At 42.0% G+C, this 25,689-nt stretch overlaps 1 protein-coding gene across 1 annotated transcript in view; it reads left to right on the plus strand.

Annotated features, from left to right (window-relative positions):
- Positions 1–230: 230 nt before the first annotated feature.
- PLBD1 (phospholipase B domain containing 1) overlaps positions 231–25,689 on the plus strand; it is a 53,143-nt gene continuing 27,684 nt past the window's right edge. Inside the window, exons 1-4 of the mRNA XM_037033803.1 lie at positions 231–631; positions 10,264–10,483; positions 23,346–23,429; positions 24,817–24,955. Coding sequence (XP_036889698.1) covers positions 502–631; positions 10,264–10,483; positions 23,346–23,429; positions 24,817–24,955 — 573 coding nt within the window. The 5' untranslated portion in view covers positions 231–501. The remainder of the gene's footprint in view (positions 632–10,263; positions 10,484–23,345; positions 23,430–24,816; positions 24,956–25,689) is intronic.

The raw sequence follows: 25,689 nt of genomic DNA on the forward strand, positions 1-25,689 counted from the left end.
GGAGAAGGGACCTGCGAAGACCTTTCCAGAACAGCAAAGAATCAGAGCCGCTCGTAAGCGGGGCATGCATTTGCCCCAACCCTCCTCTACAGAGGAGTGGCCAGCACCACTCAGGCTAGTGGTGCTTACGTGAACTGATTTGTTCAAACCTGGGGCTGCAAAGCGGCCCGAGGAGCAGAGAAAGTAGTGCAGTGCCTAAAGTTGTTAGATCCCAGAAGTGCAGCGAGGAACTTTCCCAGCCCGGCCCACTGGGCGCTAGAGGGTCATAAAGGACCCGCCTTTCCCAGACTGAGGCACCATAGGGCGAAGGTTGTTCCCAAGGCCACGTCAGGCTTCCTGGCCCTCTAAAGCCCCAAACGAGCAGAACTAATGAAAGAGGGAAGTTAAGGACGCTCCAACTCGGAGACGCAGCGCGCCTCTGCCGGCCCACGAGCCGCTCTCCCAGCAGCTGCCACTGCTGACCACCTGGTCCAACCTAGCGGAGATCGCGACCGCAGAGCGATGTCCCGCCGCGGTCCGGACGGGCGCCTCCCCCGGCTGCCCGCGCCCTCGGCTCCGCCGCCACCGCTGCTGCTGCTGCCGCTGCTGCCTCTGCTACTGCTGGCCGCCGCCGTGCCGCCCAGTCTGGCAGGTGAGCAGAGCGCGCCCGGGGAGAGCCCCGAGAGAGAGACCCGCGGAGCCCCGGGTCCCGCCAAGTTTACTTCTAGCGAGTGTCCGGGTTCTGAGTGACCGCCAAGGAACGCGCTCCTGCGGGGGACTGACAAGGCTCGCTCTAGCCCTGTTGTGGCTCTGAGTTTGCCCGGGAGAAGGGCATGGGGTATGTGTTCCTGTGAACTTAAAAAGTGGTGGCCACAATTCTTGGCAGGCAAATCCGTTCGCTCCTGCACGACTCGGCTTGCAGAGGCCTGACTGGTCCTCAAAGCGCTAGCCAAAGGTCATCTAAATATATTTATTCGCATCATAGGGAGGTATGATTCCGGGCTGCCGCTCTTCCCCCACTTCTTAATGGTCAGTAACTGGTTTAAAATGCTAAGAAACGCAACTTGGTACTGACAGCTTGGTATGTGTCAGGCAGTGTGCTAAAGGGATTTTTGTTTTCCAATATAATGCTCACCGATAGGATCATCTAAATAGCATTATTACCCCTATTCTACAGATGAGGAAATTTAAGATTAAGTAATTTTCATAAAGATATATAGCATATGAAGGCAGAGCTGAAATGCTAAAGGTCGTTTACTCAACTATTCCCCTCCTAGGGAAACAGGCTTCATTCCCTACAAGTATTCGCACTTACCTGTACACTTTGCAAAAACCAAACAAACAACAAAAAGACAAGGTTGGATTTGGCATTTTCACTCCCAATGAATAAAGTCAACAATAATTAAAGAACTTAAAAGACTTCAAAAGTAATGTAAAGGAAAGATTTTGTTTAATCTTACAAGCCCCTTTCTGTGTTGAACTTGCGTAAGAATAGGGTACAGTTAAGGAGAGAGACGCCCTTTCTCAGAGGAGTGCTCTGAGTCTTGTTACAGCACCTTCCATCAGATTTCCAGACCAGTTTTCACAACTTGCCTGCATGTTGCTATTCCATTTTTCCAGTCTTTTAAGCTTCCTGGGCTTCTGAGATCAAAAGTGTTGCAGCCCCAAGCTTCTGACTCCTCAAGATTTACCAGCACATTTTGTACTTCCCAGGACCATGGAGATGGTGTTGGTGCCAAGTTTAGGCCCAGGAGACTGTCCCTCACATGTACCTGGGGCAAGCTGCAGTGCCCGGGATACGGAAAGGGTGTTTGTGTCTGGAACACCAGGGGACACTTTCCTCCCTTTTCTGTTCTTTTGGAACCTTAGGATTGTTTCACATTTTCTGTAGGTGGGGGGTGGGGCAGCCTGAGGAGTGAGCAGGAGACATTATTTTTCTTAAGATTTGACACTGTTTATTCAAGAAGATATCATCTGGAAAGAAACTGTTTTTTAAACCGAGTTCCCCAAATGATAGATAAGCTGGCTCCATGCCCGGTGAGTAGGGAGTCCAGGCAAGAGAGTGAGGGTATTTCTGCTCCTGGCTTTCCTGACAACTGTCTGCCCAGCAATCCGGAAAGACTTCTTAATGTGGAGTCCACGAACAGCCAGTGATGCCCATGCTGACTGTTTCAAAAAATGGGATCTTGCTTGCCTTTGATCTGCCCCTATTAACCTCTTTTCCAATGCAGGTTTTTAGTGCACTGTCTTACCTTTTCTTAGACTGCAAAACTGAGGACAGAGAACAAGGTCTTTGCCACTACCTGCTTTTCATGTTGCGTCTGAGTGCCCAGCTCAGTCCTTTGAATTTAGTGTGTACATGATAAACACTGAAGGGAATGCATTTTAATCTCTTTAGAATGAATTTTATATCCACTAAGATGCATCTCTTTACAAACAACTTCTTCAATATTTTAAAAAATACTTTGAACTGTAATTATTTCAGAGATTGGTGAACAAGGGCACGTTCATCCTAGCCATGTCTTTCAAACTATTACGTACTTTACATGTATAACAGTGTTGCCCTTATCTTCCCAAACCACAAAGGCCTATATTTGTTTTCAGGATGTCTCATATAATTTTTCTAAGCTGTTTTTTAAAATATTCTATTTATTTATTTTTAGAGAGAGGGGAAGGGAAGGAGAAAGAGTGGGAGAGAAACATCAATGTGTGGTTGCCTCTCATGTGTCTACTACTGGGGACCTGGCCCGCACCCCAGGCATGTGCCCTGACTGGGAATCGAACCAGCGACCCTTTGCTTCACAGGCCCATGCTCAATCCACTGAGCTACACCAGCCAGGGCTCTAAGCTGTTTGAATAGTGAAGTCAGGTTGTCACCTGGGGAAGGGATGGGTTGGTTGCCAAGAGACATGTAGGATGGCATAAAACCCTTGGTAAAACTGGTTCCAAACCTGGCCCTCGAACTTGCAGGGCTGGACTCCAGAAATTCCTTCTTTTCTGGTGCTCCAGAGCTGATCAGATAGAAGGAAGCTGAGTCACCCTGATAAACACACAAGTCTATGAACCAAAATACTAGTTGTTAATTTTTAACAGGCTGGATATTTGTGTAGCCTGCTCCAGCATGCTCCACTGAAACTACGTGGGATAGATAAGAGGAGGGATTCCCAGGATGGAGGTTGGATTAATTCATCTCCCTGTGGGACCTGACACTTCGGGCAGGGCATGGGCACTCCTCCACTGACAGTGCCCACCTGGCACAAACCTGGCTGCATTTTCTAGGCTTCCATGGCTCACCAGTGCCCACATGAGACTAACAGATAGGTGATTGCCTATCACCTATCAAGCTAGGTGATACCTCTATGTAGTATTCAAAGAGCTTGCTGTCCTGGGCGTCTTTCCATCTTCTTAAGATGACTCAGCAGCCTCTGGCTGAGACCAGTCTCAGCTGCTTCTTTAACTCTGAAGACATTCATATTTCCAAATCACTGAGGTGGTTGCTCCATACGTTCGCTCTATGGCTGTTCTTCATTTTTGGAAGTATAGTGTTAGACAGATAGTATCGAATCCCATAAATAGAAACTGTGGAGCCCTACTGCCTGTGTGTGAATACTGGCTCCAATACTTACTGTGTAACTTTAAGTAAATTATGTAATTGCTCTATGCCTCAATTTCCTAGCCTGTAAAATGGGTGTTCTAACACTCTCTGTCTCATAAAATGCTCATGAAAAACAGTGCCTGGCTATATACAGTAGGCACCATATATAACTATATGCCACACAATGACATTTTACTCAACTGCATATGCAATGGTAGTCCCATGAGATTATAGTGGATGTGAAAAATTCCTATTGCCTAGTGATATCATACCCATTGTAACTCATAGTGCAATGCCTCACACAGATTATTGTGTTATACTTGGCAACAGTGTGCAGCATGGTACCATGCTGTACAGGTTTATAGCATAGGAACTGTAGGGGCACAGAATTGATCACTCCGAAACATGCCTATTTAACATAAGGATTATTTTAGGTTAATTAAGAAACAGCAGGCCCCGGAGAAGTTTTAAAACCAAGTAGAGCCCTGGCTGGTGTAGCTCAGTGGATTGAGCACGGGCCTGCGAACCACAGGATCGCGGTTCGATTCCCAGTCAGGGCACATGCCTGGGTTGCAGGCCAGTTCCCAGCGGGGGACATACTGAGAGGTAACCATACATTGATATTTCTCTCCCTCTCTCCTTCCCTTACCCTCTAAAGACAAATAAATAAAATCTAAAAAAATATTTTAAAAAAACAAGTAGAAGTGACACTTTCTAAAAGGCATTTACAGTTATCTATAAGAGAAATCTCTATTTGACTCCCCCACTGAGCGACCTTATCTTCAGAAATTCTTATCGGTGCAGAGGGCAAAACTTGAATCTGCTTAACAACCTGAATCTGGATACACTGGGCTTTTCCTGGTAATTGTCCCTAATTGAACCCCCCTCCCCCAACATCTTCTTTTGTCTTCAGCTGAAGATGGTATTTAAAGTGGTTGCTTCAGCTATTTTGGTGAAGAACTCAGTTTTTCCAGGTCTCTCCTATGTATATGGAGGTATATATATGTTATTAGACTTTTGTTTTTCTCTTTTTAACCTGGCTTTTATTTCTGGGACGGCCCAGTCAAGCATCCAGAAGAGGAGAAGGAAAATTATTTTTCTCCCCTGCAGAATAATGGCCTTCGGTGTGTAGCGCGCTACACCATCTAGGTTCGTGTGAGTGGACTGTCATAGCCGCACAATGACCAAGCTATTTACTGACAGAGTTCTCGGAATGTAGGCGTGCCCGTTGTTCAGTGATGCATGGCTGTGGTGGAGTTGCTGTTATTACCGGCCACTGGAGTTACTCTTCTACGAAAAGGCATCAGGGGTCTCTGGATTAAGCAACCAAGAGGGCAGATAATCAGCTATGTGCTGCGATGTGATAATTCACACAATAATCAGGATTTTCCCTTAGTCATGGTCCAGCATTTGGGGGACTTGAGGGATACACATCAAGCAGCTGTTTCAGAAAACAGTGAACGGTTTCCTCGGTCGCTTCCCAGGGTTAGAGCTGTCTGACTGAAATCACCTTGATTGCTTTAGTCATGGCTGCTTTGGAACCTGCCAACTCTTTTCCATCTTTCTGAGCCTCACTAAGGCTTCCGACAGCGCATCCCCATGTCCGGGTGTGTCAGACACAGATGAAGTACTCTGTGAATTCAGGTGTTTTCTTGTGCTCTCCCTGTATCAGTCGGTTTATAAAAATGTATAGAATTTATGGGAGCAGTGCCTATTCTTTTCTATCATTGAACCTTGTTTCCTGGCCCTCCTGGAAATGTGAATCTGACAGCAGAAATCAAAAAACTTTCTCCAGAAGAAAACTAAAAAGAAACGTCTTTCAGTCTTCACATTGAGGTAACTTTCTTTACATTGAAATAGAACATTTAAAAAATCATTTTTCATGGTGATTACTTTTTATAATATAGAAACCGAGAATCACGTGAATTTCATCCTGGGACTTTGTTCTGGCATAAAGAGCGGAAATTTTTCTTTTCATATGTCTTTAGGCATTGTTTTACTTTTGTCACCTGTTATCTTTTGCTTTGTTGAACTCCAAATTTTAAAGCATGATTTATTGAGATAGCAAATGAGGTAGCAGCATCAATTATAGAATGAATCTCGAAGCATTTATTTTGTTCAGTATTTTAAGGTTTTTTAATGCATTTAATATTCATCTTTTTTTTAATGGAGGAAGTTCCAGTTGCTCTTAACTTACATTCCACAATCTTTTGAAAGTTTAGCTTTAAGATGTAGCTAGAAAATCATTACTGTTCTTATGTAGTTTGTGTTAGCAGTGGATGTCAGACCTCAGTTCTTGAGTTTAGTTAAGAAAGAATTCAGAACCAAGAACTCTAGCGAAGGAGGAAGTTTATTTAGAAAGTCACAAAGGTAGAAGAAGTGAGCCATCTGGGCCATGTGGACTCTGGAAACAAGTTACAGAGGCAAAAGAAGGGTTTTTGGAGCTTAGGAGAAAGAAAGCAAGGGCACATGCCTGGACAGAGTGGGGGAAAGACTCAGGTGTACTCTAGAGAGAGAGAGACGACACCTTCACTGGGTCACTGGGTCACTGGGTCACTGGGTCACTGGCCTTAAGGGTTTTTACCTGTTTTCTGAAGATGAGGGTTTTAGAGGAGGTTGTCAAGGAGGATCTCAATAGAATATTCATCAGCTTTTCAGGTGTGTCATTTCAGGGTCACAGTCTCTACTGATTTGCTGGCGCTGTGGTGGAGGGTCATTAGTCATTGCACGTGACATCAACCATGGCATTGCTTCCTCGGTTTCACTGCTTTTATGGTCCTGGAGCTGAAACACAACTGAGGCCTAGAAGTTATCTCTAGTTTGACGGAACTCTGTCTCTGTGGTCAACAGACCCAAGGCTTTATTCCTAAGATTTTTTGATGCTAATCAGAACCTCACTGCTCTGAGGGCTCAGTGCTTAAAGGAGCGATCCTGCACGGGAGAATGAGGCAGGTGGGTCAGAGTGCTGAACGGGGCCAGTTTTCCCCATTCCACTTGCCAAGGAGTTTTCCTAACTTCTTACTGTTCTTCCTCATTTATGCTATTGATTGAAAGGCTCAGGCTTGCTCTGAAATTTGTCAGCTTTGCAAATGCAACTACAATTTCAACATAAGGTAGTATAGAGTTATTCAAACCCGCATTTGGAAGCCTACGGTACCAAAATTCTAATTCACAATTAGAAATCAAGTACTAATATACTGCAGGCTTGATACAAATCTGTCTCTGAGTGTGACCTTCGCCGCTATTGTGATAGTTTGCGATTGAGGCAGCCACATAATCAATGAAGCATTGTGTTAGACACAAGGAAGTTGACACAATGAAATATGCAATACCTCTTCTTGATTTTCCAGGACTTTATGATCAAATTCATTGGACCAAACGCACATAACCAAAAAGTAATCTAGATGAAGAGTAAAGTGAGAGAGCTGAATTAGAATGGGGCTAAATTGACTTTCTATTGGTAAGATTTTTGGCAAAAACTCTGATTTAATCTCATAGTGAAGAGTAAGTTTGTTTCAAGGGGGGGAAGGAAATGGATCATTTTAGTTTCAGGCAAACCTATAGCATTTTTTCTGCATTAGTGTTTTGTTGCTTTGGGGCTACTTTTTAAAAGCTATATCCTTTTCTATTTACCAAATGTATCAGGTACCTCACTCCTCCCACCTCATATCCTCTCACCTGCCTTTCATTCTAAATAGCTTCATGCAGGTATAACCCGAGGCACCTCCACTCAGCAAGCAACCTTGCAGGATTCCCTTGATTTCTGACTCCGAGTTTCTCTGAAATCATAATCATTTAGTACTAGAGCACATGCAGACCTGGGAGTGAGGGGTTAATGCTGTGTAGGACAGCTTTTGACTTATGTGGGCGGGCGGGGAGGAGCAGGAGGGTAAATTCTCCCCCTTCCATCACCAATAGAGGGTCTTTGGAGGCTTATTCTGCACACTTCCTCAGACCATCTCAGAATGCACCCTTAGCCCTGGCTGGTGTAGCTCAGTGGATTGAGCGTGGGCCTGCAAACCAAACAACCGTAGTTCGATTCCCAGTCAGGGCATACGCCTGGGTTGCAGGCCAGTTCCCAGCGGGGGACACATGAGAGGCAACCATACATTGATGTTTGTCTCCCTCTCTCCTTCCCTTCCCCTCTAAAGAGAAATAAATAAAATCTTTAAAAAAAGAGAGAATGCACCCTTATGTTAGCTTTCCTTCATTCTCTGTTTTATTCCACCAGCCCCTTATTCCTGTTCCCTGGGAACACTCCCCAAAATAATCCGATTTCTCTGGAGACTAAAACCTGAAACTATAACCTAACATTATAACATGCTTATAATGTTATTGCCTGGGGATTGTTTGTTCATGAGTCATCTATTTTCTCAGTGATTCTGATGAAGAGTCAAAGGAAATCTAAAAACCAAATATTAATTTATTGAGAACCATTTCACAAAAGGGAAGAGCAATGCCAAGTGCACAAAAAAAGAGATCCTGAGAGACTGTGCTCAGGGACATAACAGATAAAAGCAACTCAAGGATCAGAATCAGTGAAGCATTAGCTAAACCCAATCTGAGTAGATTAAATTGCAATCTTGAGCTTTTTCCATTTTCTCTCATATATTCAGAACCTCTGCTCTCTCGTTTCTCTTTTTCTCTCTCTTTCAGGCTAACTTCTGCGAATGTTACAGTAAACCTCACTTTCACTTCAAAAACACATGCAAGCAACCTAGATTCACAGAAATGTGACTGTGCCAGGCACAGTGATTCCAGAATATTCGGTGGCAAGCCACAGCAGTCCCTGCCTTCAGAGAGTTTGTATAAAGCTAGGTTAGGTTTTGAATTATGTAATATTTTTCTACCTTTTTGCTATTAACTTTTTATGTCATCTGCTTCCTAACTTGAGATTTTTTTTTTTAGAAATAAATTATAATGGCTTAAAAGCTGTTAAAGGACTTAAGGAAAAAAATATTGTGCCATGCTGAGAAAACCAGAAAGATACATGGAGAAAACAACAAGGAATAGAGGACATCAATTAGGAGTGAGTCGAGAAACTCAGATTTTGGTGTAATTCTCAAAGCATCTGCTGAATTGGTCAGCTTGTTAACAGCAAATTTTTATCATTGAATTCTCATGAGGACTGGGCAGGGGACTTTCCTGCATGAGAACTAGAGTAACGTCAAAAAGCACAGATTTGCAGACATTCGTTATTGGTGGTCGGGAAATTAGGTCAAGTGTGGCAGTACCTGTAGCAATGAAAACACAGCCCTTGAGTGCTTAGATTGAGAGCAAGCCAAGTTCATAGCAAAAAGAGCTTCTGAAATGGAAAACAAAGGGAAGGAAAGGTCAGGATGCTGATGAGAAATGCCAACAGTTTGGAGAAGGGAACAAAGCTAAAAATCAACGTTATGTGGGCAGAACTGAAAGAGAAGAGACTGACAAGTGTTGCCTTCCTTTTTTTTTACAGTTTCTGTTCATGACCCCACCCTTGCTGCAGCCATTTGTGGTTATTTGTTTTTCTTTCTTTTCCTAAGTTTCTTCCTTTCACAAATATTTACTGAGTATCTGTTATAGGCTGGGCACCCTACTTAATGCCGAGGAAACAGTTTTGGGCTTCAGGGGTTCATAGGTAGAAGCAGGGGCAGACACGTAAGTTACAGTACAAAGTAATGAGACCTAAAGATGTATATACTAGGTACGTTAAGCTTGTAGAGCAAGTCAGCCCTTTCAAAGGGGTGCTGCTTCCTGAGTCTAAAATAGCAATTTTGAGATTGCTATGTTGCTAACAAGAGAAACTCTCAGGCAGAGGAAGGAGCATATGAGAGTTCGCGGTGTCGGCCCAGCTCCTGGTGGGTTGGGGTGGTGCGTGACCCTCTCCAGATCGCAAAGCACAAGGGGCAGTGGATGAAGTTGGTAGGTAGGCAGCTACCACAGAATGCAGAGAGAGCTTCTGTGGTAGCTTTGCTTTGATCCGTGTGGCAACAGAAGGTGTTAATTTACTAGAGGGGGAGGGGCCACCGCAGAGAGAGAACTTTAGGGTGCTGGGGGAAGAAGACATAGGTTGGACAAAGTTCCTAATGAAAGTGAGAGGGGGGTGGGATCGAGGGCACCTGTGGGTAGAGGATTGAAATGAACAAGAAGAGAGACATGAATATAGGATTTGTGAGGATGAATTCACAAAATTATCAAGAACTTGAGGGGATCACAAGTGATAGTTTTTGTTTTTATTTTTTGCTAAATAGGAATCTGATGTCATGTAAGAATTAAGCAGGAAAAATAGGATAAGGAGCCAGAGAATGCAAATGCTTTGACCCAGCTGCTGGGTCATGGAATGGAAGGCCCTGCTCACCAGGGACATGAACCCTGTCCTTGGCTGAGTGAGGAAGCGGGCAAGGGCTCCAGCCCTGTCCTGGCTGCTCTCCCGTCTCTCAGGGTGGAGCCCATAGATTCACCTGTGTGATGTTGTGACCACACCCCTACAAACTTCAACTGACACTTTTGCTATGGGCTGATCCCCCTTGATTAGGTTCTGGTTTTCCCCCCACTTACAACAAAGACAAAGTATAGTGGCAGATTTCCCAATTTGTTTGAATGGAATTCTTTAAAAAGTGATTGTGTTGAAATTGTTCACATAGAAGAAAAATGCATAAGAAAATCAGTTCAATGGCATCCTATCATTATTCACTTTTCTTTTCTTCCAGAAGTCTCCTATGCAACTGCATACTGGATACCTGCTGAAAAGACAGTGCATGTCAAAAACGTACTAGACAAGAGTGGGGATGCCTATGGCTTTTATAATAATTCTGTGAACACCACAGGCTGGGGTATCCTGGAGATCAAAGCGGGATATGGTTCTCAGACTCTGAGCAATGAGGTCATCATGTTTGTGGCTGGCTTTTTGGAGGGTTACCTCACTGCCACGTAAGTACCCCAGTCCCTCGTGGTGGAGAACTGTGAGGGGACTCCTGTCTTTTTCTGTGTCCAACAGGTTAGCCCTCGTCTTCTGGCATTGTGTGTTAATAGCTGTACTAATGTGTGTTACTAGCTGTAGTAATATCTCCTATGGTAGAAACACCAGAATTACATTTGTACGCTCGGCCAGTACCTGCTTGCAAGGAACAAAGCCCCCCATTGCAGGGCTGCTCAGTCGGCATGGCTCAGGCTTTTTAAATCTTGCCTTCTCCTGGACCGGTTTTAAGAGACAGGTAAGCCATCTCATCCTGCTAGTTATTTATTGTCCAGCAGAAAATAAGTAGGAGGTGAAGTGACTCTTCAAGAACCACAAAACAGAGGTTAATTAAAAAAAAACAACAACAACAACATAAGAGCATTTCTTTTCAACAGTCTTAGAACAATACTTCAAGTGGGTAAAGAAATTTTAAATTGAAAATTGAAAATTTGAAATTGGTTTTAAACTGAAATTCCGGTTCTATTATTGCTTGGTTCTTGTGTCCTTCATCTTATAAAAATAACAAAAATGCAGTTAATGATAATGCGGACAGGACTCATCCTTTTAGGAGAAAAGCTCTTTAAGGAAAAGAAAGTTGCAACCCATTTAATCAAGCCTCAGTCTTTCTTTGCTATAAAGTGTCTGGATAAGTCAGCTTTCTGTTTTTAACGTTCTGTGACCTAGATTATTGAGAGGAGTCTAACCCAACCTTATCCTGCGCTGTTACCACCTTGGTCTCAGGGCCTTCCATTCCAGATGTTGGGTGACTGGTTAGTAAGTTCTGGCTGCTCTTTTTAAATTTAAACTAGAAATTCCCATTTTTATTTTTATACCAAATTTTTGTTACCCTACCATTGGAGACCCCTTCATATAGTATACTACTCAGGTGTATAAAACTTTATAAACCGAGCAAAATGTTTAAAACGTGTTTCTGACTGCATTATACATGTACAATCTGAACTTGTTATCTTTCATTCCAAATCTTTATCCACTTCTATATTCACTCATTTGATTGCATTATTTGAATTGAATTGCAAATTTGAAGAAATATTTTTTATTGACTGACTGATTGGAAAGAGAGAGAGAGGCAATGATATGTTGTTCCACCCATCCATGCTTTTACTGGTTGATTCTTGTGTGCCCTGACCGGGGATTGAACCCACAACCTTGGCGTATATTTGGACAACGTTCTAACCAGCTGAGTTACCTGGCCATGGCTGGAGAAATCATTTGGGCTGAAATTGTGTAAATATAAGCATAGTAGATGAACCCATGAGTGCGAGACATAGTGGGTTATTAAGGGAAACTGTGTGATTTGAAGACAGCAGCGCCAGTCCTGAGACTGTTGTAAGGATAAGCGTGTCTGCCTTGGAGAAGGTGTCCCTACCAGAGAGCCCAGGAGTGTGGCTGAGAAGGCTTCTGACAAAAGTGGCACTTCAATACTCTTCTGTCTCAGGAAAAACGGGTTTTAACATTTCGCTTTTGTGGATGACTTTACCATCCCCCCCCCAATCTTCATATAAAGCACTAACCTATCCTTGATTACCTTTATCCACTTTCTAAGAACATCCATAGATAAAGGAGCCATTCTATTAACAACTTCTTAAATACTTTTATTTTAGAGTAAAAATTACTTACATTTTATTTCTTAAAAAAAATAAGTCACTTAGCTACTGGTCACTAGCTGTTTTATTGTTCTCTTTGCCTTTTGCTATATCTTTTCCAAGAAAATTCCACATGCAGAAGTCAGTCTTTTATGATTAGAGCAAATACACAACTTCCTGCATGTTGTGATCCATTTTTCGGATCTGGCAACTGAGTCAGCCTTCTCTTCAGACCAGTAGCAGCAGCCCATGGGGGAGTGATCAGGAGACAGGGAGAGGCCAGTCTCCCAATCTCAGTCAATGCTGGTCCATGGGGAGGGTTGGGAAACCCTTGGCAGCGTTCCCGCTGCACGGAACAACCAGAAAAGAGGGCTTTAATCCTAAGTACCAGCAAAGCCCGAGACGAAGGCATCTAATGGACCACAGCAGTCAAAGAAAGCTTTGTGCAAGGGTGAGTTGTGAGTCTGGTGCTTGACAGATGAGAACCACTTGGCCTGGCTGGGAAGAAGGAAGAAATCATTCTGGGCAGAAAGCAGTGGGGCAGAGTGCTGAAAAAGGCCCAGCCTCTGAAAGAGTACATTGCATTTACAAAGAGCGAGGAGTGGAGGCTCTGACTGAGCCGCAGAGGGCAACAGGTTTAGAAAGGCAAGTGGGGGCTGTACTGTGGAAGGCTTTGGACGTAGACCGTTCCAAGGTCATCATCCTCTATTCCAAGGACAGAGTGCTAAGAAGTTCCGTGAATTTAAAAAGACAACCGCTCTGTTCATCTTCACATTGTATTTATGACCATGGCAATTCTCCCTGCCTGCTCAAGGATGGGCTTCCTGTACGTGGCACCAGGAGCCTGAAGGACTGTTCCATAGGGACTGTGATGTATCTCATTGAACAAGAGCTGCTGGTGAGCAGGAAGATGCATGATAACCCATTGAAGGGGCTGGAAGGGAGAGAGAGAACAGTATTTGTATGTTTGAAGAAGGGAAGGAAAAGAGAAAAGGAAAGAGGCGGGAGAAAAGGCAGCAAAGAAGGGAAAAGAAGAGAAGGAAGATGAAGAAGAATTGCAATCTAAACTCTCTCTAAAAGGGCATTTCCTCCCTTGCCAGGTAACTCAGTTGGTTAAAGCATCATCCTGATACACCAGGGTGGTGGGTTAGATCCCCAGTCAGGCACATACGCAAGTCAACCAATAAATGCATAAATAAGTGGAACAACAAATTGATGTCTCTTTCATCCTCTCTGTCTCTCTTTGTCTTTCTACCTCAAATAAGAAGGGGTGGGTGTGCATTTCCCATAAGCTACTTTTCAGAGGCTTATGGGAAATTCTAAGTGCATTCCTGAAAAGTCAGATCAGTAGGGGCATTTCCAAATCAGCATTCATTTAAAGGAACTGCTTTGTGCCTAGCTGAAAACTCAGGTTAGTGGGATGTGACCCAGCATGCTCAAAACAGACCTCTGGCAATGAGTTGGGGAAGAGGGGAGAGAAGGAGGAAGCTGCGGATTTCCTTCCTCCTCTTCTGATGTGGTCCAGAGAAGGCTTATCACACATTCTGATGCCCAAGAGTTTGCTTCGAAGGAAGAAGATAGGCCAAATGGAGCCGAGAAGCTGGGCTCACAGTGACGAGCTCTAGCGGGAAGACAGAACAGAGGGGATGCTGGAGCATCCGTGGGTCTTGGACTCCCAGACCGAAGGCAGCAGCAAGGACTGTCTGCAGTCAGCACCACAGCTGCACAGCCCACCGTGTGGACTGAGGAGGGAGAGGCAGTGTGGCTCCCTCTGAGCAAAGGTTCCTAGCATTCTCTCAAGCAAAGCAGAAGAGCTTAAATGTCAGCTATCTGAAGGCTGAGGCTCTAGCCACAAAACCAACAGTAGAGAAGGAATACAAGTCACAGGATAGGCTTTCTGTTTGTTTGCTGGCTTGTTTTCAGCTACACATGGCCAATTGTCTACAAAGTAATAGCATCTTCTTATACAAATATCATTTCATCAACTTAAACTGTACAACATACTCCTGGGGACTTCTATTTGTGAGGCTTTGCTAGGTATGATTGACTCCACATATCAAGACACTGCCTTGGAGTAAGGGCATCTGAGCCTGAGCTGACAGGGAAGTGGGTTGTGCCAGAGGCCGAAAGAAAGAGCCATCTTTTCTCATTTTCCTCTCAACTTGGAAAGCTGCTCGGGCAGCTGCCAAGGAGTGGGAGCATAGGGCTGCCACCTTTCCCCACAGTGCCAGGTCTACAATGGAGTGCTGTTCCTTACAGTCTCCTGACTCTTGGCAGGAGGAGGTGTCTGAGAAGATGGATATTGTGTGGTGAACAACTGAGATATTCAGATAAGGAGACCCATTTACCAACCCCGGAAGACATAATTTGCTCTTTTCAACCTATGGGATACTTGGGAGAACGAATGAAAAAAGACGAAGAAATATTCTCTCATCTTCCATCATTTCCTTTAAATTTGTCATTTCCTTGAACTTTTACAACACTTCCAGTTAACAGTTTGGTCCTGGGCCCAGCCCTTTGTACTTTTTGTGAAGCTCAAGGTCATCTACCCTTGCTGCTCTGGCACACTAATTTCACCCTGGGCAGTGGCGGCAGCGGCAGCAGATTCAGCTGGACCGTAGTTTGGAGTAGGCACGAGATATTTTCAGAGGCTTTTTTTACTGTCTAGCCCTTCCACATGCTCTCTTCTTTCCCCCCTCTTCTTCTGCTTTCTGTGGCCCCACTCATCTCCTGGGAGTCACTCACTGCAGGCTACTGACGTCACCATGCAAACCTTCACTCCAGGAGGGCTCCTGAGCTGCACTGGGATGCCCCTCAGCCTCTCACCCTTTCCCTTTCTAGCAACTCTTAGAGCCATGATTTCCGAGAGCCAAATGCTGCCTCTCCCATCTCCACCAGCTGACTTATTGCCCAACCTCCTAGATGCATCTGAGAGGCTGTCTTTCTGATGAAGCTTTTTCTGACTCCATTCCCACTGGACTGGCGCTCTGTCTCCCCCACCCCACCCCCGCACCATCTGTTAGTGCCTAAGGGCAGGGTCCTATCTTATTCATCTTTGAATACCCTAGACACCTGGCCCAGTGCTTCTGCCCCCAGCAGAATTTAATTACATGCTTATTAGGTTTAATTGAATCCTGTTGTTCTTCCAGTTCTATTAGAAATGAGTCAGGAGAGTGAGATACATATTTCCATGCATTGTATTGCCTACAAACCTTAATCAAATTGAGCTTCTTCCTTTCTTTTTAACTCTGTGGGGTGGCTCCCTAAGAGTGGCAAATTCAGAGTCTCTGATATTTCCCTAATGATGTAAAATCTCCTAAGTAGTTATGGACTGATTTTTAATAAAGTGAGTCAAGAAACCTTTCTGGAAAGAATGGTGATGAGGGTGTGAAGACCTGGTCTGCTCTGGTTTTGAATGAAGTGGCTGACTTTGTGTTGCTGAAGTGGCTGGTGAAATGACCCCTGGAATCGCCCAGTAAGCATGAGCCAGTTCAGTGCAACAAGTACTTGTTACACTACCCGTACCAGGTTCTGGGAATGGGGAGAAGGGTAGGGGGAGAGTTAATTCCTAAGTACATGCTTCAAAGAGGATGCCTTTCAAGTTAATATGTTGACACAACAGTTGCTAAAACTATGATTAAGAGAGATTGTTAGCAAAATTATGGCAAAAGTAGAGAAAATACTTAATGGTGGTACCTTTTTTGTGTTTGGTCTACCTCCAAGAAATAACTCAAGAATCTCCTTCACACTCCCAACTTACCCCTTTCATATTAGATAGAAACTGAATATGTTTCCAGGTCAAGGCTGTGGGCAAAGCAAAGAAAAGTAGGGCATAGTCTCACTCAAAAATCCCATGAACTAGTAATTATCTGAAACTTAACGTGAACCACAAAATGATGATGATGATGGTGATGATGACCATACCTCACATTTATATAGCATTTAAAATGTACTGGACACTGTTCAAAGCATTTTACATATATTAAATTATTTCATCCACAAAATGTTATGAGGTATTTATCACTATCATCTCCACATCACTGATATGAAAGTCACAAAGCTAGTTAGCAGGAGCTGGGGTTGGACACCAGGCTATCTGGTCACAGAGTTTGTGCACATGCACACGTGTACATATACACATACTAGCACACACTCCAATGAATAATCACTATGGGAAATACTAAAGAAGCCCAATATGGTCTCTGACCAAGGAAGTCAAAACAGTTAGAAAACAGTAGGAGGTAGCGATGACAAGTGAGTGCTAAATAATGTGTATTTACATAATGTAGAAAGATTCAGGAAAAGGTGGGGATACATGTGTCTTCATGATTCTCTTGTAAAAATTTGTGTGAGAGACGTAAAAGTGAGCAAAATTTCAGCCTAACTTAGGAGGAAATTTACTGATTTTACACACTATAGGAGCTAAAACTAAATCTAACACATCTGTGACATAGATTCTAGTGTGAATTCTGAAGAGAATTCAGAATGTGGAGAAATTAGCAATCTTGCTCGTGATCACAGAGCCTAGAAGCGGTGGAGTCAAGCTTTACTCAGAATCCAAAGTTTGCACTTCTAACTACTATATTCTATTTCTCTACCAAACAAAAGTGTAGGGTCCCAGACACAGGGATCACAGACGGGCCTCACCCCAAAGAGCCTGCAAATGGATTGTGTTCTTCAGGCCCCCTGAATGGAGCAGGATCATTCGAGGCCTCCACTTCTGACCTCAAGGTGGGGGTTTATCTTCCCATGCTCTGAGTGCCAGAATTGAAAAATCTAGTCTCTGCCAAAAAAAAAGAAAAAAAAAGAAAAGAAAAGAAAATTTGTCAGTAGTTCAAGCCGTTACCCTCCCGTATCTCCATCTGTCTTGTCTGTGGTTACATGGATGCACTCAGCAACCACCCACCAGTCAAGATTAACGTTCACCTGTTTCATGGTTTCTCAACCTCGGCACCATTGGCATTTGGGGATGAATTCTTCTTTGGTGTGGAGGCTGTGCATTGTAGGATGTTTAGCAGCATCCATTGTACCTTGCCTACTGGTGTGACAACCAAAAATGTCTCCAGATATTGCCAAATGCTCCCTAGAGAGAAAAATCACTCCAGTTGAAAAACACTGCCTTATTTTTGAAATAAACTGAAAAATTGAGGGGATTCAGAACTGTGGACAGAGCTAGGAAAGGTACAATGATGGAAACATTGTGTAAAAATTATGAATATTTTCTGTTTGCCTGAGTAAGCATGGCAAATCAGTAGCCCATATATTGTTTTCCAAAAAATAGAACTTTGTTTTTATATAAATCATTTTAATTATAACAGGCCATTCCCCCTGATGGCTATAAAAATGTTACCATAGTCATTTCTACATAAATAAAAGAATTTTTCATTTCAGCTGGGTCAGTTCAGAATGTTCCACTTTTTCCCAGAATGGATTGGTGTTACTGAGGCTTCTTGGATGGAGGGGAGATGTTTAATCAGTGGTTCTCCTGTATCTTCCTCTGCCATCCACCAAAGTGAAACAATCTCATTTAGGTTTTAGGTTAGGTGAGTCCTGCGTGACATCTGATGAAGACCCCATGGTCTCCGGCTATCTACTCATTGTCGTCTGAGGTTGCACTTCTCACCACAAGTACAAGTTCTCTGCCCCTGTTAGGTCCATCAGCTCCCAAGGTCCACTGATTTCACTGCAGACCACAAAAGAATGCATTTGGCTGTGCCCCAAACTCACTGAAGTGTTCAGAAGTGCTATATTTGGCTCATAAGCCCAGACCATCCAAACAGCTTTTTCTACTTCCCCAGGGCAGTCTTGGGGAAACTATAGGGTTATAACCTCCCCGAGAAACAAAGTCATCAAATTCCCTCGGAATTCCTGCATTTCATTCACCTGAAGTGAGAGACCAGGGCAGAGGTCCCTTCCTTGTCACCCACACACCTGTCTAGTTTCAGAGGTGGTGGGAAGGGAAGGGTGACCAGCCTGATCATCAAATAGATGTGGCAGCATAAAGATACACGAGTAAACGTTAAATGTGATCATTCAACATTTAAATAACATTCACAAACAATTGGAAAGAAACACTGTCTTGAAGTAACATTTAATGGATTCAAGGACCATAAAATAAAAGAAATCAAAGGATTTTATTTCAATGCCGTTTGCCTAACTGGCAATACAACTCTATTCTCATTCTCTCAGTTTTAGTTCTGGAAGCTGCAGTAAGTTCTTACTTAATGTCACTGACATGTTGTTGGAATTGCAATGCAATGACTTGTAAGGAAGCCAGTTTTACCCAAGGTTAATGGACACCAACAAGAGTTAAGTTCCTCCTGCCTCTCATCCATGTTACAACAAAACGTTAAGGGAAATGACATTATTTGAGGACCCACTGTACTAGATAAAGGGTATCTAAATTTCCAAAGTACAGGGAGCCAAATTCCCTATCTGGAAATCTGAGTCATTACCTGTTTACAGTGCTGACCTTCCTGGGTCAGTAAAAAGCATCAAATGAAAACCAGAACTAGGATTTTACATAAGCTTTTAGTCCAGAGAGTCGAGGGGTTCACAATTTGACTGACTTCACTCCAAACTTACAGCACATGATAGATGAAATATATCGAAAGACCATCACAGTAATTCAGCTGGAGGCCCAAACGAGATTAGACATTTTTTGAACAAGAAAAGGAACAGAAAGCAGAAATATGAAGTATGAATCTGCTGGGCCCTTGGTCTGGATCAGCGAAGACAGCCCAACCTGCTGATGCATGAAGGCCTCAGTGTGCTGGGTGAGCTGACGGAGCCAAAGTTACTTTGCTACTTTCGACTGTGCAGTAGGCAAGCATGGAGTAAGCTCTACTGATGTGTATCCTAGCCTACAGGTTTATAAGAAACCAAGAGCCTGGGAAAGGGGCCTGGGAAACCTGGAACCAAATCCCACATATGTGATTCAGTTACAGTTTCAGCTCCAGTATTCCATAGGAAAGAAGTCCCCCAAGTTATTCTAAGATCTAGTTCTCAGGGACTCAGAGAGATATACTAAGGGGAAATGAGAAAGAGAGAGAGAGAGAGAGATGTCAAATAAATAAAAATGCCTGCACACTAAAGTTCCAAAATATACAGATTGAATGCTAAGAAAAAGTTGATAAAATCAACACTATCATGAATACATCCCAGATTAATTTTATACAATGTTTTAACAAAAACTTTAAATATTGTTATGGAACTTTGACTTATAAATGAAGGAAAACAGAAGAGTTTATGAAACAGAAAAGAAAAAACAAGATATTTTAAAATAACCTGCTTGAAATATTATAAATAAAATTATGGAAATTAATTTCTAAAAATGTTGATAAATGGATAATTCCTAGATGCAGAGAAAAAATTCTATATCAGAAGTTAGTAATGACTGGTTATATAATATGCTGCCCAAAGAAATAAAGAGATAAAAATAGAAAGCTATTAGAAGAGTTCAAAAAACTCCACATACAAGGTCTGTCCAGAAGGTGTCCAGCCATGTAATATGAAAAATAGACATTTATTGAAGAAGATACAAGATACAAGAGATGTTGTACATAGGACAATGATGCCTCTGTTCCCTTCAAAGTAGGTACCCTGGGACCTCACACAGTTCTCCCAATTGCCATTAGCTGCCCTGTCATATTTTCCTGAATCTCATCCACAGTCTGAAATCTCTTCCCTTTCAAAGGTGATTTTAGTTTTAGGAAAAGCCAGAAGTCACAGAGTGCCACATCTGGGCTGTAGGGGAGCTTAGTCACCTGGGTGATTTGATGTTTCTCGAAAAAATTCAAAAATGATGCACGAATGGGTGTGCTATCTTGATGAAGTTGCCAGTCGCCAGTAGCTATGGCCTTCTGAATCATCAAGATCATTTCCATGGAGGAATGTTCAAGTTTAGTGCAAAATTTGATGGAGATTCATTGCTCTACTCAGTCAGTTTGAAGGTGATGGCCACATAATAAACATGCTCACTCAGTGACTAGTCATCCCCTCTGACTAGCACCGTGAAGTTGTTATTGTACACACATGTGCATTCCAGTCCACTCTCCTTGGCTGCCAGGTTGCATCCATGTCACACAAACCGTTTTTGTTAGATTAACAATGGCTGGACTTTTTTTGGACAAACCACGCATATCTATTAGGAGTCTCAGAAAAAGAGACTGGAGAGAATGTCATACAAGCAATAGTAGGTAGGGTAATAGTTGAGGCTTTATCAAAGTTGAAAAATGCATGAGTCTTTAGTTGAAAGACACAGACTATTAAATTGCTACAACAGAGTCAGTAATACAGAAAATTGAGGATACAGAGAATAATTTTAAAATCTACCAGAAAGGAAAGACATTGACTACAAAAGAATTTCAGCTAGACTGACAGCATACTTCTCATCAACAGCGATAGAGTCAGAAGATAGGAAGGCAATATCTTAAAATTACTGAGGAAGAATAACTGGGATTTTGTAACCATTTAAATTATTCAAGAGCAAGGTCACAAAAGGATATTTTCAAATATATAAAATAAAATAGTTTACCACCCACAGACTTCCACTAAACAAAGAAATTAATAAAATTTTATTGTAAAAGTTAAAAATTAGGAAAGAAATTTAAATAGAAATATTTTTAAATTAAAAATACAAAACTAAATCTTTGAACAATAATATAATGGGAAATATCAGTAGGCAGTTAAAGCTTGTTAAAATATGCGTTATGTTTGGAGGAGAGAAATATTGGATCAGCCAAAAAGTTCATTTTTTTCTGTAAGATGGTTCTAGTAGTGCTTAGTTGTCTTTAATTTCATTAAAAACAAATCCTGTTAGATTGTATTCTGACAGCTGTCATGTCAGCATGCATTTAAAAAGAAGCCTTCAAAATTGGGGGATTTTTGTGTAGGCATATTCATACTGAAGATGGGAGAAAATACATAACATTTTCAGCATAGTATGCTTTATTATTTCAAGAAAGGTAAAAATGCAACTGAAATGCAAAAAAGATTTGTTCAGTGTTTGCAGAAACTGCTGTGACTGATCGAATGTGTCAAAAGTGGTTTGTGAAGTTTTGTGCGGAAGATTCCTTGCCCGACAACGCTCCATGGTCGGGCAGACCAGTTGAGGTTGATAGTGGTCAAATAGAGACATTGAGAACAATCAACGTATACCACACAGGAGACAGTCAATATATTCAAAATATCCAAATCACTAAAGTTATTGGTGAAAATAAAAAGCGTGTCTTTTACATTATAGAAAAAATATGGACTTTTGGCCAACCTAATATAAAATTCATTTAAACTTTCTAAGGCAATGAACAGTTGTGTTTTTTAAAACTTTAATTGTCACTGACAGTATGAAAATATGTTTTACATTTTCTAAATGAGCAGAAGTAAAAAAGAAAGACAATGAAAATATTATCTGAACAGAGAAAACAAAAGGGGATTAAAGAAAAGGTTGGTAAATGGAAAATAAAAAAGATTGTAGTGCCCTGGCTGGCGTAGCTCAGTGGATTGAGTGCGGGCCTGCGAACCAGACGATCGCGGTTCGATTCCCAGTCAGGGCACATGCCCGGGTTGCAGGCCAGTTCCTTGCAGGCTAACTACCAGCAGGGGACGCACAAAAGGCAACCATACATTGATGTTTCTCTCCCTCTCTCCTTCCCCTCTAAAGATAAGTAAATAAAATCTTATAAAAAAATAAAAGATTATAGTAATAACTCCAAATACGTAAAAATTACAATAAATGTAAATGGATTATTTTCATCAGTTAAAAAGATTTTAATTGAAAGGTGTTGCTTAGGGGTACAAACTTGCACCTCATAGACAAATAGTGATGGTAGTTATAACACAGTCTGTTATAAATGTCAAAGCCTCTAAAAGACTAGATCTTCGTAGTTCTCACCACAAAAAGAAGTGATGATTGTGGGACCTGATAGAGATGTCAGCTAACACCACAGTGGTAATTATAATGCAATAATAAATGCATTGAATCAAGGTGTTGTTCACCTGTAACTTACACAATGCCGTGTCAATTATAACTAAATAAAAATGTTTTCTGTACAGCTTCTGAGACACATTTAACTTTTTTAAAGTAAGTTTTAAAATGAAGAATTCCAAATGGCCAGTAATCCTGGGGGTGGGAGGTGAAAATTAAAACAATGGGAAACCATTTAACACCCACGAAACTGTTTAAAACTAGAAGGTCTGACCACACTGAGTGGTGGTGAGGTGGTGGTGGGGAGAAGTCTGACATGGGCGGGGGGTACAGTCACTGTTGGGGGCAGATTGGCAATATTGAGTCCCTCTAGATGTATAGAATATTTGCCCCAGATACTCTACTTTTATATATTATGTATATACTAGAAGAACATCCAAGTATGTAAAAAGACATTTACAACAATATTTGATAATACAATATGATTGTGAAAAATGAAAAACCAGTTAAATGTCCATGATGGGTATACATACATGAATTGTTACAGTGGTCATACCATAGAGTACCATCAGCAGCTGCCAAGAATAAGTTTAAGCTGCAGATCATAACACAGATATTTCTTTTAAAAACGTAATGTTGATCCCTGGCCAAGCGGCTTGGTTGGTGTATTATCCCATACACCAAAAGTTTGCAGGTTCAATTCCTGGTCAGGGTGCATACGGGAGGCAACCTGTTATTGTTTCTCTCTCACATCAATGCCTCTCTTTCTCTTTCTAAAATCAGTAAAACATATCCTTGAGAGAGGATTTTAAAAAAAAGTAGTGCTGAGAGAAGTTAAAGTGGTAGGTACTGTGGTCTTATTTACACTTTGTTCTGAAACTTGATAAATAATACTCTACATTGTTTATGGTTAAATATATATGCAGTGAGAACATGACGGTATAATTAATCACTGATTCAAGATTGTAGTTTCCTCTGGGAAGAAGGGACAGGAATTGGTGACAAGAAGGTGTGCACAGGGGCTTCCCATCTACTGTTTTTTAAATATACGCAGCAAATATGGCAAAATAGAGTGATTTAATAAGGTTATATAATGGATACTTGAGTGTTTGTTATATTCTATGCTTTTCTATACTTTAGCAATATTTCCCAATTTTAAACTGTTTGATTTATAAAAAGAATATTAGAGAAGTTTTGCAATAGGGGGCCTCCCAGTTAGCCAAAAGATTGGGTAATTGGCTGTGATGGAGAAACCCAAGGAGAAAAATGGAAATGAAATGTAACCATTTTGATCTACCGTTTCAGACACATACATGACCACTTCATAAACCTCTACCCACAGCTGATTAAGAAACCTTCCATCGTGGATAAAGTGCAGGAGTTCATGGAGTACGTACAATCGCTTTTCTCTCCTCATTGAAGCTGCAGGGCCTGAATGTGTCATTTCAAACTGTGATTTTCCTTTCACCGATTTCCTTTTGTATCCCTCAGGCAGGAGTTGTTCTTGTAGTGAGGTAAAGCACATTTTGGTGATGGTATGAAAACTGGTCGCAGACATCAGGCCCTCTAATTTGGGCTCGTTTGGAGGTCAGGTTAGATATCACAGTATCAGTTGCACAGCTGGAGGAGGAAACCATCAGTGTGCAGCGGGCAAAATCAGACCCCCCCCCCATTGCTCCCTCCCCTTCCCCCATCCCCACCCCCTGGCGGGAGGGCATGGGATGGGGGTGACTCTCCTTCCTCTGGGGTCCTCCCTCTTTCTTCTGTCAGGTGCTTCCTTTTCAGCAGCCTGGGGACTAATCCCACTGTAGCGTTAGCCCATATCTAAAGTCATAATTCTTAACATTCTCTGAGAATATTTCTACTTAAATAAAAATTGTCTGAAGGCTAATAATTCTCAATATTCAGAAAATTTGTCATATGTCTGTGGGATGATGCACTATGAGATTAATTTGGGGATGGAAGAGCTCTTGGTTTGGCCCTCCAAATTATGCACTAAGGAACCGCTTCATCGAATGCTAAAGTCCTACAGAGTTATCAGTGAAAAACCATTGACTGGGCTAGATCCCATAAAGTAATAACACTGTATTCTAAAATTGATGTAGAGATAGCTTGACCAAACCAGAAATGACTTTCAGCATACAGTATGTCACACCATTCCCCACGAAGTGCAGAGAACTAAAAGAAAGACAGAGTGAAAGGACTATGAAAAACAAGACTTTTTTTTTTTTTTTTTGCTGAGCATGCTAGGACACAAGCATTGGGGAAATGATTAGTGACAACTGAAACAGAATGAACCAGGAACTATGAAAATGATCTGAACAAAAGATAAATATACACAAGCAACCCTGCCCTTGGGAGTTTTTATTTTTTCCTGTTGTTTAACTTTACCTCTTGGTAAAGTTACCCTTGACCAAGCGTAACTGACTTACTGACTTAGGGAGATGTTAGGATTTGATGTGAATGTACTGGGACCATCTCTCCTTGACTTTCTTAGGTCTCAGCATCCCAGGCAGGTTAACGCTTCACCTGTGCTGTGGCTCCAACTACAGCTCGGAGGAAGCTCTGAAGGCAGAGTCCTATCCGAAGGAGAAATTAAAAATCACTTCGGATCTGCCCTGTTGGTCTTTCAGAGGGAGTGGAATGTTAGAAGATCCAGAATTTAAATGATACTACGATAATTATCAGAATATGTTACCTTGAAGCGCCTGGGTTTAATTTAGCTTTGGATGAGCAACCACAGAGAGCTCTGGGACAAATCTAATTTTTTTGTCAGGAAGCAAGAACAGTGGACACGAAATAACATCAAATATTATGAAGATGACCCGTTTTGGAGACACACAGGCTACGTCATGGCACAAATGGATGGGCTGTATTTAGGAGCAATGAAGAAGTCTATATTAACAGGGGAAAAGGTAAGACTTTTAAGAAGCTACTTGATACAGGATTTATTAACAATAATCTTTAAAATTACATTCCAGTATAGAAGCAGATCAAATTAGGATTAGAATATAAATTTCTTGCACACAAGTATCATCTTATTTATCCTGACTCATCGGCTGACACAAAAGTTGAGCTTATTTGCTTCTGCATTTTCTCACCTCTTTCATTACACTGTCTTCGGGGGCCGGTAAAGAGCCCGACATGAGTGTGCTGGCTGTCCAAATAACCTAAGGAAGCTGCTCTCTACGTGATGTGACCATTGAAGCACAAGGTCTAAGTAAACAAATGCTCTGCGTCCTATGCTCCACGCACACATCTGTGCATACACATGCCCACACACAGTTTTCCCTTAAAGCTGTACTGAATTGTTGAGGATTTAAAGTGAGCATTTAATTACCTCTAAAATGATGGAGCCCTTGTTTCCTGAGGGAGATTATAGATACACACACATACACACACACACACACATTCTTGACAAAAATATACAAAAAAGACAGTTCATAGAAAAGTGATGCAAAAAAATTATAAATCATATGATCTCAGTCTTGCTCATAGATAGAAATTCAAATTAAAACCATATTGAGTAACACTTTTTCACTTGTCAGTTTGGCACAAATTCTAAAATGTGAAAGCATCTTCTGTTGGCAAACCTGTGGGGGAAAGGCACTTTCCTAAAACACCAGTGAGGATGCAAAGTAGTGTATCC

Source organism: Sturnira hondurensis, unplaced genomic scaffold (genome assembly GCF_014824575.4).
Source record: "Sturnira hondurensis isolate 20B ecotype Veracruz unplaced genomic scaffold, ASM1482457v3 Scaffold0021795, whole genome shotgun sequence".
NCBI classification, from domain to species: Eukaryota; Metazoa; Chordata; class Mammalia; order Chiroptera; family Phyllostomidae; genus Sturnira; species Sturnira hondurensis.